Source organism: Anomalospiza imberbis, chromosome 3 (assembly GCF_031753505.1).
Source record: "Anomalospiza imberbis isolate Cuckoo-Finch-1a 21T00152 chromosome 3, ASM3175350v1, whole genome shotgun sequence".
NCBI lineage: Eukaryota > Metazoa > Chordata > Aves > Passeriformes > Viduidae > Anomalospiza > Anomalospiza imberbis.
Genome location: NC_089683.1, coordinates 66581392 through 66595823, shown reverse-complemented (window position 1 = coordinate 66595823; position 14432 = coordinate 66581392). Strand labels below are relative to the sequence as shown.

The 14432-nt window shown below is 36.7% G+C and overlaps 1 protein-coding gene across 1 annotated transcript in view; it reads right to left on the bottom strand.

Moving 5' to 3' along the window:
- Nucleotides 1–14432, bottom strand: part of ADGB (androglobin) — an 85612-nt gene that overhangs the window by 59297 nt on the left and 11883 nt on the right. Inside the window, exons 7-11 of the mRNA XM_068184889.1 lie at nt 13653–13864; nt 10415–10534; nt 3588–3682; nt 1099–1273; nt 282–372 (exon numbers count right to left, since the gene is read on the bottom strand). Of these exons, the coding sequence (XP_068040990.1) occupies nt 282–372; nt 1099–1273; nt 3588–3682; nt 10415–10534; nt 13653–13864 (693 nt within the window). The remainder of the gene's footprint in view (nt 1–281; nt 373–1098; nt 1274–3587; nt 3683–10414; nt 10535–13652; nt 13865–14432) is intronic.

Here is a 14432-nt window from a genome sequence, read left to right as displayed (position 1 = left end):
ACTTCTTGAGATTAGCTGCAGGAAGGCATTCAGAAGTTTTTAGGTGTTTATTAGCATTTTGTAAGCATCTAGTATACAAACTTAACTGTTGTACTGTTGATATAGATCCTAAATGTACCGTTCACTGATAGCTCTTTAATTATGTGACACCAAAACATCAACAGAATGCTTTGTCCTGATGTGCTTCAGACATGATCTGAGCAGTTTTTCCCTGTGACACAAGTAAAGATAAGTCATTGTACTTTCACAATGCTAATGCTGAAACTGCATTATATACTTACATGTCTGTTGGAATTTTGACAATATCCAATTTGTATTTCAAAAATAGGCTAGCGATCTCAACATATTTTTCAGGTTTCTCTACCACAGACTCTGGGGAAAAAAGTAACTTGTTAAATATTTGCATTCATAAATGTATTTAATACTAGAAATGTTGGGAAATAATTTCCAATGGGGATTCATCACCCCTAAATAATTTTCCAAGTATTATCCCATGCACTTGAATGGAACAGAAAAAACAGGGGTGGTTCTAGGTGACAGATCATAAAAAAATAAATGCTTTACACTCTGATCATCAGCCTGCAAAGCATTAAATTGTGCCTAATTTATATGTAAAGTTGGCCAGGGTAGCTCAAAACAACTACGACAGCACTTTTTGCCTTTGCCAATTTCCTCTATTTCTTATTCCACTATACTTTGCTAGCCTGCCTGTAACACTTTCATGCTCAAGCTTTCTCATATCATGTAACTCCATTATGCAGTACAGACAACCCTAGGAAAAAAATTACTCTAAAACCATGAGTTGATGCAGCAGGACTAGTCACATACTTTAAATTTTTAAAAGGTGTTCAGAAGCTTTCATGGTTCTGGATCAGAGAGCTTCTGTGTTACTTTGATAACATCCCCTCTTCATTTGCTCCACTATAGTGCTTTTTTCAACGTAAATTAAGACATTTCTCAAAGCATATAGAAAAAATGGCTAAGAGGAAGTAATACAAAATTTAGTTCAATTGAAATTGAGCTAACAGATGATAAGTATGGTCCTGAAATAATTACAATGTAATTACAAATTTATTTTGCAGTTTTTAGTAGACAGACCTTGGGGTTCAGATGTCACAACAACTTTCTTTTTTGGACGGAAAAGCTTCCAAGGTGGAAGTGGTGGTGGTTCTGAAGGTGCTACCAGAGGACAGGACCTAGTTCTAGTGATCAGGACAGGATGGCTGTGCATATGGGAAAGCCCATACTGCCTCATCTTCTCTGAAGAATCAGCCTATGGAACATGGAAGGATAACCTGAGTCAGATCTTCTTTCTCCTTATGTCTGTCTAACAAACAGGAACAGTATGCACACAAAGGAATCTAACAGCTTGTATAACAAATGAAATTAATATAGTTCACCTGGCAAGACTATCCAAAAACATGATTAGAATTTGATATTCAGCACAAGAAGTATATTTAGGCGTTTACATGCATTTCACTTTTTATAATAAATTCATCACTTCTTTTAACTTATTCATATAACCATAACAGACAATGAATATGTAAGAAAACAATAGGCACAATATTTTCTTTTAATTAATCATACTTTAAAAAAAAAACACTTTCTTAGGGAAAATGTCCTTACTTCATGCTGAATTTATAAAGTGGAAGAATCCTGAAATCAACTGGTCTTTTAGATACCTTGTAAAAACTCTGTAATGTATTGCTTTGAACCAACACATCATTCAAGCTAAGATTTTTATGTGATGGATGATTTATAAAACACATTAGAGACAGTTCAGTTGACCTGTATACCAAAGCCCTTAGCAACAGACTTAATAACAATTTTACATGTGGACATTGAGTGGTGCTCTTCACACTAAAATAATAATGGCCTAGTACTTAACAACTCAACTGACAGTTCTGTTACAAGATTTAAAAGAGACCAGTAGTTAGACCATCCTTTTAATTTTAAAAGCACACATGCTAAGTAAATCAATAACTTATTTCTTTACCATACTCATCAGCAAGTCTGATGGCCTCTACTAATTTTAAAGTGTTCCTTTGGTTCTGTATTTAGGAACTCTATAGAGAACAATGTTGTGGTTGTCAGTTGAAGAGTGGAGAATGATTTAAATTAAAAATGCCAGTTAAAACATCCAAGATTGAAAAGGATTTTGAAAATAACCAGTTAGGTGTCATAGAGGGGAATTTAGCTGTTGAGCATACTAGACACTTGTATGACTCAATTATTGATATTTTTTTCATTTTATTTGAGCAACCAAGACAAATTCAAGCCACCACAATCCAAGGAAATCCATACTAGAAAGTAAAGCTAAAAGGGATACTGCAAAAATCTGGGAGGAAAATTCTGGCACAACTGCAGTCAATGACAAAATTTTCTCTGAGTTTAGGGAGCAACTCTTATCCCAGTGAATTCATTTTCTAAACTTCATTTCAATCAGTGTCGTTTTCCTCAACCCTTTAATACAGCTTGAAAATGGTGGGGTTTTTATCCATAAGAAATCCCCTACTCTTCTAAATTTGACTCCTGTCAACTTCCATTTTTCTATCAAGTCTTTACTAAAATACTAGTTTGGACATATAGATTCATCTGTCTCATCCTATACTTCTTTTTCAGTAATCTCTATATCCCAACAGACTGTAGTTAAGTTTGAGACTCAGGGTGTTAGGTGGCAGGAAAGATATAAGCCCATGTCCCCACTTCCACTTGCCTTTTGATGACTAGCATTACTTATTATTAGCAAAAAGACAATATTGACTGAAACCTTAAATTAAAATAAATTCAAACAATATCACAGATAACATGTTAATATTCAAAATTGCATAAAATACACAGCACAATTAAAAAAGATTAGTGCAAGAATTAAGTGCACTAAAGCATAACACCTGCAAAACATTTCTGGAAATTTCTTTATTAGGCTTACCAGTTTCCTGAGAAGACAGCTTCAAAAGTAATGATATAACTATAATAGATAAAATTTAAATGTACAAAAAAAAAAAAAAAGACACCTAATTAATAATCAACTCAAGAAAGCCTGCTCTGCCATTACAAAAAGCTTTCTGAGGAGTGTGAGTGACTAAGTAGAAATTTAAGTGTTGTTTTTACCTCAGCTTCATTAAGCACTACATTTTTTCCAGCTGCTTCTACCAGTTACAACACTAATATCAGAAATTGATATAAACATGCTATTTCTTATATAACAACATACAGGGAATCTTAACTGTCTTCAAAAAATTAAAATTCATGTTTTTCAAGTAGCCCTTAAAATAATTAGACTTTCCATTCAGAAGCATCTCATCATGATACATTTTCTAGACCACATCTAGTCTCTCTTATGAGACTTCAGGTTCTGGGATCCTGAGGAAACTGGAGGAAAACTCAGTAAAATCAGCAGGCTTTGGCAGGGAAAGGCATGTTCAGAACACAGAAGTACCAAAATATAAATGTAACTGAGAGTTATCATCTAGTGACTGTTTCACTGTGCTAATTGTATTCTTTTTGTTACAAGATTGTTGCAACAAAATGAAACACTGATAACAAAATAAGGAATGTTTTCCTGTCCTGGGAGCACAGAATCTTACCATTTGTGTTAATAAAAAAATGTCCTCTTCAAACAAATGCAGTGGTATACAGCCAGCATACACGACCATTTCTGGCTGGGTTGGTATGGGCAATTCTACACAGAAAACATCAACATGCTTTAGAACAAGGTAAAGAGTAAAAAACATAGCTGTAGCTCACACTACATCATTGTGCTTTCTCTGTGTTATTTTTATTACTATTTTCTTTGCCTGACTATTATTTTATTCAAAAGAAGAGCTCATTGTATTGCACTCTAAAAAGAAGCCATGGATGGAAAAAAACACCTCATTTAAATAATCAACAGCACTTGCATATTTTACTTATTTTTCATAAATGAGTGACAGAAAATACAATTTAAAAATATGACAGATCAGAGGTAGTGAGGTAGCTTTCAACATTGTTTTTTTTCTCTACTTCAAATTTCAAAACCAGTAGATACTAGCATAAAGAAAACAACACACATAATCTGTGTAGATGAAGTAAAAACATTCTGATTGGCCAGTACTAGCTAAATGCTTCTTACCAGTGAAGGCAAAATTTGATCTTGCCAACAAAAGGATCCAAAGCCAGAGCTCTGGCCACTGCTTCCAAGGGATATAGAGATTGAGATAAGTAATTTGAGAAACATAGTGCATGGTTACTGCTGTCGCTTCTGCCAAGCAGATGAAAAAATTGAGGTAATGATGGCTGCCTCAGAAAGTATGAAGTTCTTATCCCACATACCTTATAGAAGCTTGTTTGTCTGTAGTTCTGCTACAGGCAAGGAATAGAAACAGGGGCAAATTCACTTTGTTAAGCCTAAAAATCTGTCACACTAGGCAACCATATGATCATCTCCTACTCTTATCTGTGAAAGAGGCCACTGTCAGAACTCACCCCCATACAGGCCACCAATTGGTGGCTCAGTGCTTGACACCAATCAACAGTGGATGGGAACTGACTGCCACTGTTAATTTATTATCTTACTGTAAAACTTTCAAACCCTTTCTCCACGAGTCCTCACAGGCAGCTTCTCACAACACTTACTCCTTTTCTCTTTCTTCCACACCGCCAGCTGATTCCTATCTGTCCCTAGTAGCACATATGAACCCTTCCTGTCCCTATCACGATTGCCTGACCCTTTCTGTCCTTAACAGCACACACTAACCCTTACTGTCCCTAGCACAACTGCCTGATACTTACTCCTCACAACAGCACAGCCAACTGACTCCAACACTCCTCTCAACCAGCTGACCCACTCTTTTATAACACCCATCCTTACTGGACCATCCTTACTGGACACAGCTGTGACCTATTAAAGACAAGGCTGTTCCCACTCTTTGGTAATTAGTACAGCTGCAACTCCTCAGGGGCGAGATTGCCTTCAGCACTATCTCTATTCTCTCACAATCCATCCTCCCACAAGCCACTGCTAATTCCTGAATCATTAAGAGAAGACAAGGATATCTGATAGTCAGTTCATGCTGAAGGGAAATTAAAAGTCTAAAACATAAAACATACATCTCTGGTTTTAACAAAAAGACATCTCAAAAAGAAAGGTATCTATTTCTCTCTACTTTCCCTTAGTCATCTCAGAAAACTCACATACAAGATTTTAGTACACAGGTTGTGACAACGGTTTTTCAACAGAATGTTTTTTAGGAAAAAATTCTTCACAGAAAGAGTTGTTAATTATTGGAACAAGCTGCCCAAGGAAGTGGTTGAGCCATCATACCAGGAGGTATTTAAAAGATATGTAGATGTGGCACTGAGGAACATGGTTTAGTGGTGGGCTTAGCAATACAGGCTAACAGCTGGATTCAATGAACTTAAAGGTCTTTTCAAACCTAAATGATTCTATGATTCTATCCCCATCTAACAAATCCCATCCCCATCTAATAAATATTCAACTGGAAGTTGCACTAAGAATAGGTATTTTCCGTGAAATGAAATAAAACGAAGCTATCTGCATATAAATAGGCAAGTGTCTGGAAAATACAAATTTTCAGACCTAAACTCTATTTATTTAGAGGGTATGCAACATTTTATTCTCAAAGTCTAATATCTTCGCATCTTATATATTCTTCCAGGAATTCAATTACCCAATTAAATATAAGCTAAAGGCAAGTAAGAGTTACTTTCCAATGGATTCCTAATTTTTCTCACTGCATGCATGTGATTCCTATGTTAACCACAGCTCTTGTGTTAGGTGTGGGTTTCAACTTATTCAAAAGCAAGGCTATTGTTAACTTTAATCTCAGTCCTTACCAATATATCTGATCTGCTACAAACACAGCAATATTAGCTATGATGTCCTGCACATTACAGAACAGTATGTGCCACAAGGTATACCGATCTCATTGCATGTGAGAAGTATTTCTGAAATAAAAGTGTTTAATCAAATACCAGGTGGAATGTAAAGCTGTCATACTCAGTCCAGATGGGTTATGAAATAAAATGTCTGCAGGGCAGACAATAAACAGCAATGAACAAATTATTGGAGCATGCAAATGATTAACCAGGCACATCATATTCACTTTAATAATACCATTACAATAGTAGTACATTATGTCAGTAGCTTTAAAAATTACATATTATTTGATCTTTTCTCACTGTACAAAAAATGAGGACAATTTATGCAAAATATTTGGCACCAAGTGTAATGATGATTAGTGTGGATTCAGCATTTGGGGAAACTAGTTAAAGCTGACAGCCTTTATAAAATTGCACTATTAGATGAAAAATGTTATAATACACAGTACAACAAAACAGAATCAGCAAAGCCTGTTATTTCTATCCATCAGTGTGGATATAATAATTCTGGAGTCCTTTGTTAAAAAATTCTGAATCCATGTAGCTACTAACATTTCACACTTGCAGCTTTGCAAATTCACTTACAGAGAATGAGCACTGAACAACACAAAAAAATGCTTCTGTCCCTTCAAGAAGGGAAAGTAAGATTTTAATTGATCCATGTAAAATACATATCCAGTCACTTAAAAAGAAAGGCCAGGAATTAAAATTGTTGGTTTTAATAGATCTTAACCATTTTTATTTGTTTATCATATGTTTTGCATATGATTTGCAAAGAATTTTCTCATTCTTAATGTTTCTTTTAAATATTTATCTATCAAACAAGAGCTGATGGTATAGTATAACTTTATGATTAGTAGACTAATGATGCCAGATGAGAACCACAAAGGTGATGTGAAGGCTGGAGAACCTCTCCTATGAAGAAGGGCTGGAAAAGTTTGTGTTGTTCAGCCTGAATTAGAAAAGGCTCCAGGGAGATATTAGAGTAGCCTTCCAGTATCTAAAGATGTGCTTACAGGAAAGCTGAAGAGAGAATCTTCAGGCCATGGAGTAATAGAAGAAGGGGCAATTGTTTTAACTGACCCCTCTGAAAGAGGGCAGGCTTAGATGTAGAAAGAAAATTCTTTACTGTGAGGATGTTGAAGCACCAGAATAGGTTGCTCAGAGAAGCTATGGATGCCCCATCCCTGTATGTGTTCCAGGCCAGGTTGCATGGGTTAGGCTGTGAGAACTCTGGCTTAGTGGAAGATGTTCCTGCCCATGGCAGAGGGTTGGAAGTAGATGATCTTTAAGGTTGCTTCCAACCCAAAACATTCCATGAAAACACATCAGTTGGCTTTCAATATCCTGACCATCAGGTGTGCAGCTCAGATGTTAACTTCTGCTGCTGTGATAGACACAGATCAGCTTTGCATATTGGAAGTTATTTTTGAGTTTTCAGAAAAATAACCTGTGTGCTCTTCTGAAGTGACACAAATATCGCAGAATGATGATATGCACTTGAAAAACCAAAACATTAGGCTTCAGTCTTGTAAATGAAAACTCTTGAATAGGCAAAAAAAAAAATTATAAGAATGTTACAGTGATGTGACGTTTATCTCATTGACTTGGATAATTACAGATCTACTCATTTGAGTTCAAAAACTTCTAAGTATAATAATAATGTTATGATTTAAAAGTATGTAACTGATAAAGGCCTGACTGCATAAAAAAGGCCTGGTTTTTACAATAAAGCAGCTCTCCTTTGCACCTGCCTGGTGACCCTGTGTCTCTTTGGACTCTCACCTCACAGTACCTCATCTCACATCATATCATTTCACTGTAATGACTGCTCATAAAACAGGGGGATACCCTAAGTATGAAAGGTTTGTTACCAGAAGAAAAAGCTGCTGAGTGGAAAAGTACAGTAGGAACATATGAATTGTCTGCCAAAACTTCCCAAAGACTGGCTGACTGATAAAGTCAGATCAAAAGTCAGTCAGAGAAGTCCTTTATCAAAGACAAAGTTTGGTTGCTCTCAGGAAGGGTTCAGACTGACCATATCAAGGGCTTGTTATTCAGCTCGATCCACACAACTGGATGAATAGAGAAACAAGTTCAATGCTTCAATGATCCTGCTATTCATAATGTGTTTGTGGGGTGCAGCAGGCATTGGTCTGACTGTGCAAGTGGTTCAGAACTGCATATGTTTTTATTGGATCAGGCCGGGTTTGAGCTATCATCCAGGCAGCCCTTGTGGTACCATTTTAGATACATCACCAAAACACTGGGGTAACACACAAGTACGTCAGTGGCTGCTGAGCCGAGCCGCACACCAATAAATCCTCTATTTCTCACTCCACTACCCCAGCAAGAACACTGGGGGTGGGCAAAGGGTTCAGTCCTCATTCTCTGCCCCATCCCACTGTGGGGAGTGACCAGGTGGATGGGTGGTGGCTTAGCTGCCAGACAGCATCAATTCACCACAACCTTATAGCCCACACAAAATCAAAAGCCTGTAAGAGAAGTTTCCAAGTACTTGGAAGTAACTGGTACTTCAATGTGCCATGAATAACAAGGTCATGAATACAAAATGCAATGAATACAGAAAGTTTTGCCATTTTAAAAGTCAAATATAAATAATATCTGGAGTAGTTGAGTATCTCTTTAGAAACAGTCCATATTTATCACAAAGAAGAAAAATTTCCTTGAAGTCAACAGTCAACAGGCAGAGTGAAAGCTTGCAGAAGGGAAATAAGCACTTTTATCATGCTGGGAATGAAAGAGTTTTCACATCACTTAAAATTAAAAAAAAAAAAAACAAGAAAAAAGTATTGCTGCAATAAGTAAAGTCACTGTTACAAAATTCCACCAGAAAAATTCAGAAACATTTTACAACTACTGCCTCTGGAGTCTGACTTTGAATCAAAACCTAGTTTCAGATGTTATTTTATGCACAACAATGGTTCTACTGTCCGGAGCCACTCTGCAGACCGTGTGTCTCATAAAGCCTGCAAGATTTCCCTCTTTTGGCTACACTCTCACAACAAAAATGCATCATAATTCAGTATTATTTCAAACCTCAATTCCTTTTTTTTTTCCTTTCAGTCTAATAATTCTAAATTTGCTCTGTTACTACAGAGATACTTACCTCTTCTCCAAAAGTCTTTTTTGGTTCAAACTTAGGATAAAATAGTTCTCTGATCAGTGTACTTGAGACCTGAATTAATAATCTTTCTAAATAACCTCTTCACAGGACACTAATTGGCTTTCAGAAAAAAGCATAAACTGTGCTTTAAGTGGCAGGATAAAGATCTAAAAATCATGTCATTATCACATGGAAGCACTGCCTCTTTTTTTTTAATGCCCTTTCACTCATTTTGCACACTTTCTAGAATACATATCTTAGATCTTTTTGCTTCCCTTCCACTTTCTTTTCTCAATCACCTGCTTGAGTACTAGTTAGTCACTTTACTTATAGTCACATGAAACACCTCATTTCCTATTCCACACGTGCTATGCTAAACAAACTACATTCCTGCAATATATTTTAAAATTTACTGCCATTTAACTCATTTAGTGGTATGTAAGGTAGGAATTTAAAGAAATATATTTGCTGATGACAAACCACAATCTTAGTTTGCTGTAGTTTAAAATTATTTAAATCACTCATTTTAATCAGGATTCAAATCAAGAAGCAGGAATACCTTCCATTTATGTAGTAAATTTCATTTTTACTTTGCAGTTATTTCCCTTAAGAAGATGTTCTACCTATTCTCACCTACTGATTTGCAACTGCAAATTACTCCAGTTAATAAGTGGTTTTTGCTGCTAGTCACATGGAAATGCCACATGTTTCCAAACATAAGCAAAGCCAAGAGCATATAAGCTTATTGTATATTTGTTAAGATCTTCTACAGTTTATGCTAATACATTTGAAATATCTTGGTTGATTGTTTAGCTGACTGATTAGTATTTATTTGTAATTTGTCTAAAATGTATTTTCTTGAGGTTTTTTGTTTGTTTGTTTTTAACATTAAATATAAATGCACAAAGCAAGAATTTACTTAATTTTTATGGTCTTATGAATATATCAATACAGGAATCAAATTCACCACTATGTATTTCCTGGATAACGATAAAAAAATTTAGATTTACATCATGGAGTGAATTCTAACAAATATTTCTGCCTCCCCCCCAAGCTCCCCTGCCCTTTGACAAAGAAGCGTTCCTGCTTTTTCCAACTGCAATTTTGTATATAAAGTGGATATTGAACAAATAAAGTACAAAAGAGGAAGGACTGCTGCAACTGTAAGACAGTTTGGCACTAAAACGAAGCACTGCAATATACTATTTTTAATCTATATTGCAGATTAGGTTACAATGACTTCAGTGTGTAACATGAGCTATAAATAACTATAATTTAAACAAAAAAAAAGTAAAAAGTAAATACAACCTCCCCCCCCAGTTAAGTTCAAAACCCAGTTAAAGCAAAGCCTTTTGCTTTACATATATCTCCTGTCTGTATTTTTAGCTTCAAAACAATAGGACTTACTTTCAGTTAAGTCCTGAAGGCCTTGGGCTTTTGCCAACTTTTCTGGAGACTGAAGTGCTACCTTGCCTTTTTCTTTCTCTCCTTTTTTTTTCTTTCCTACTTTTTTCTGCTCTGCTTTTTCTATTAAGCAAAATAAAGATTAAATATTTTTCTTTCTCAGATAAAAACTTTCAGCCATCAAATATCATACAGTGTAAATGCTTTAATAAGATTTTAGATAAATTTTAAAAACAATCAACCACAAACTCTTTAAAGTCAAGAGTTGAAATACAACAAAAAACTAATTTAATTTAATTAAAATAAATTTTTAAAAAAAAGTAGTCCTTAAGATGTAAATGAAGATTTGCTGAGAAGGAGCCAGAAAGGCTTTGGTTCCACCTTTTAGCTATTGCACAACTTTTATGTCCTCACTACAATGTAAGAAATCATTGTATTTCTGGCACTGTGCCAAATATTTTCTTCATGTCCTTGCTCTCATGCATCAGTAATTACAAAAAAAAATTCACATAGACAATGCATAAATTTCCAATGGACATGGAAGTAGAACGTCTCCCACAGATGAAACAATCTTTGAAGTCTTAAAACTTAGACTACAGGAAAAGACTTCTTAAATGCATTTAAAAAAAAATCATAGAATCATGGAATGGCTTGGGTTGGTAAGGACCTTAAAGATCACCTAGTTCCAACTCCCCTGTTGTGTTCAGGGACACCTTCCATTAGAGCAGGTTGCTCAAAGTCCCATCCTGGCCTTGACCTCTTCCATGGATTGGGCAACCAGAACTTTGAGGAATCTGTGTCAGGAGCTCTCTATTGTCAGAAAGAATTTCCTTCTAATACTCAATCTAAACCTGCTGTCTGTGACTTTAAAGCTATTCCCTCTTGTTCTAACACTACATGCCCTTGTAAAAAGTCCCAGTCCAGCTCTCTGGTAGGCCCCCTTTAAGTATTGGAAGGTGCTCTAAGGTTTCCCTGAAGCCTTCTCTTCTCTAGGCTGAACAATTCCAACTCTCTGACTGCCTTCATAGGAAAGGTTATCCAGCCCTCTGATCATCTTAGTGGCCCTCCTCTGGACTTGTTCCAACAGGTCCATGTTTTTTTTTTTTTTGTGCTGGGACCCCAGAGCTGGATGCTTCACTCGAGGTTGGGGTCTCACAAGAGCAGAGTAGAGGGGGAGACTCACCTTCCTCATCCTGCTGACCACACTGCTTTGGATGCAGCCTAGGATACAACTGCCTTTCTGGGCTGTGAGCACACACTGCTGGCTCATGTACTGCCTCTCGTCCACCAATCCCCCGTGTCCTTCTCCACAGGGCTGCACTCAGTTCTTCTTCCAGTCTGCACTCATGCCTCAGATTGTCTCAATCCAGGTGCAGCACCTTGCACTTGGACTTTCTGAACCTCATTAGATTCTCATGTGTCCAATTCTCAAGTTTGTCCAAGTCCTTTTGGATGGCATTCCTTCCTTCCTTTGTGTCAACTGCACAATACAGCTTCACAGCTTCAAAGAATCACAGTGGTCCAATCTGGTCCAACCTCCCTGCTCCACCAGGGTCATACTAGAACACATGGCAGAGGATTGCATCCAGACAGTTCTTGAATAACTCCAGTTTAAAGCCACTGCCAGTGAGGGAAAATCTCTCCGGGCAATGTGTTCCTGCTCGATCACTCACACAGTAAAGAAGTTCTTCCTCGTGTTCAGGTGGAGCTTCTTGTGCACCAGTTTCTGCCCATTTCCTCTCTTCATATTGTTCAGCACCACAGAGCAGAGCTTGTTTTCATATTCTTGGAACCCATCTTTTAGATACTTATACAAATTGATGAGGTCTCTTCTAAGTTGTCTCTTCACAAAGCTGAACAGGCCCAGCTTCCTCAGCCTTGCCTCGTCAGAGATGTTCCAGTCTCTCAATCATCTTCATTGGATTCTCCGCTGGACTCACCCAGGAGCTCCATATCTGTAATGTGCTGAAGAGTCCAGGTCTGGACACAGCCTTCCAGATGCAGACTGAGTACAGGGGCAGGATCAGCTCCCTCAACCTGATAGCAATGCTTTTCCTAATGTATCCCAGGACATTATCGGCCTTCTTGACCCCCAGGGCACACTGCTGATTCAGGGACAGTTTGTTGCCCACCAGGATCCCCAGGTCCTTATCTCTCATGGTGACATGGATGGCTTTGTGTCATTCAAACATTAATCCCAAACATCAACAGAACATCTCAACAAAGCTTTTAGCCTCAGAGGTGGAGATTACAGAGCTGTATCAGACACAATGGTTCCTAGATTCTTAGTGATTTCAGTTACTAATGAATTTTTAAGTTTTAGGCAGTATTACATTTACTTCGTTTTCAGGGAAAAAAATGACAGCACCCTGCTGGATGAACAACAGTGCTGTTCCCAGCGACATGTCCATTCCAAACTCTGAAATATCTACCACACTGATGGCTGGGTCAAAATGATAGCAGGATTTCCAAAGAAGAGAGAGTACTACCTCAGCCAGGTAACTTCTAGGACTTTCATAACACTTTAGACATTGGGACATAGTATTTGGGATTCAAAGCAAGGAAGTCAATGATTTTGCCAAAAATCTAGGAAGAAATAGAAATTTTAGCATGTGATTTGTACTCTCCAAAGGCATGAGAAGTGTTGTGAAATTGCACCCATGCCTTCAAGTTAAAAACAGCAACTAAGAAAACAGTCTCAAATAAAAATAATGACAAATAATATACTGGAACAAACAAGTTTCTAAATCTATTTTTTTAAATTTAAATGTAAGTAGGATTAGCAGCTCTTAAAGAAAATGACTGCCTATACCTAATAGCATAAAATAAAAGTTGCAATAAATAAAAATGCAGGTAGATGTTAGGACATATTTGTCATAACTCTGCAGATAATCACACTTTACAACACCCATCATGAAATGTATAATTAATTGATGGTCAGAGCAGTGTTGCCTTTGGAGAAACTGTAACCTCTCTGATTGGTATCTCTCTGCAAGGAACCGGACTTTAGAGAAAAAGTGAAGCTATTTTTATAAAATAAAAGACTAGTACTGCTTCTCATGAGATCTATAGCTAAAACAAAAGTATTTTGAATATAAATCATTGCAACATGTTCAGTGAAACAACAAACCCACAGAGTTGCATGTGGCAATATATGCAAAATATACTTATATGAAACAGAGATTATGTTAACCTTATTTATGCTTGGCCTACAAAGATTAGACTATGTAAAATTACAGACCTTTGCTAACATTATTGGCTGTCTCTCCTCTCTCAGCTGTATCTGGCAGCTTACTCACAGATGAAAGTTCATTTTTTAACTCTGAGTCTCTGCTCTCTTCAGGTTTTGTGTCATCCTGAGTAATCTCAAGTTCTGGAGCCTTCTCCTCTGGCAACTTGAATTCTGGCACAATCTCTTTCAAGAAGCCCCAGACTTTGTCCAAGTATTCAGGCCTTTAAGAGAAAACACAAATGTGTATGTCATTTGTGGAGATATAGGGATATTTCCAATAAAAGAAGAAAGTGTGATTTTCATTTAGACAGCACTATACCACAACTGACAGTCCAACTCTACAAAATGCTACTGGGTTATTTTAGTAGCTAGAACACACTCGGTATCAGAAATATTTGTTGAAACAGCTTACGGAAAGACCCATAAAAAAGAGATGGTGGTTAGAGATGCATGCAAATAAAGCATCCTTTTTCAAGATTTTTAGCAGATACAAGTTGTGGCAGAGAAACTTGCAGACCACTTTACAACTACACCATATAATACTGTGATTCTATCTCTGTATATTAAAAAGCTTCTCAAAAGTACTTCCAAGCTGGCAAGTTTCTGATATGATGTAACAGTTGCAGTCATGTTGATTTTCCACAGAAACTCAGTGATTCCAGAAATAATCTCAGAGTCATGAATGAGTTTCATGCAAACTAAATGCATTCAACTTTTTTTAAAAAAATAAACTAAGTGATTGTAAAATGAGCTAAAGTCATCTTATACTACTATTCCAAAGACTCTGTA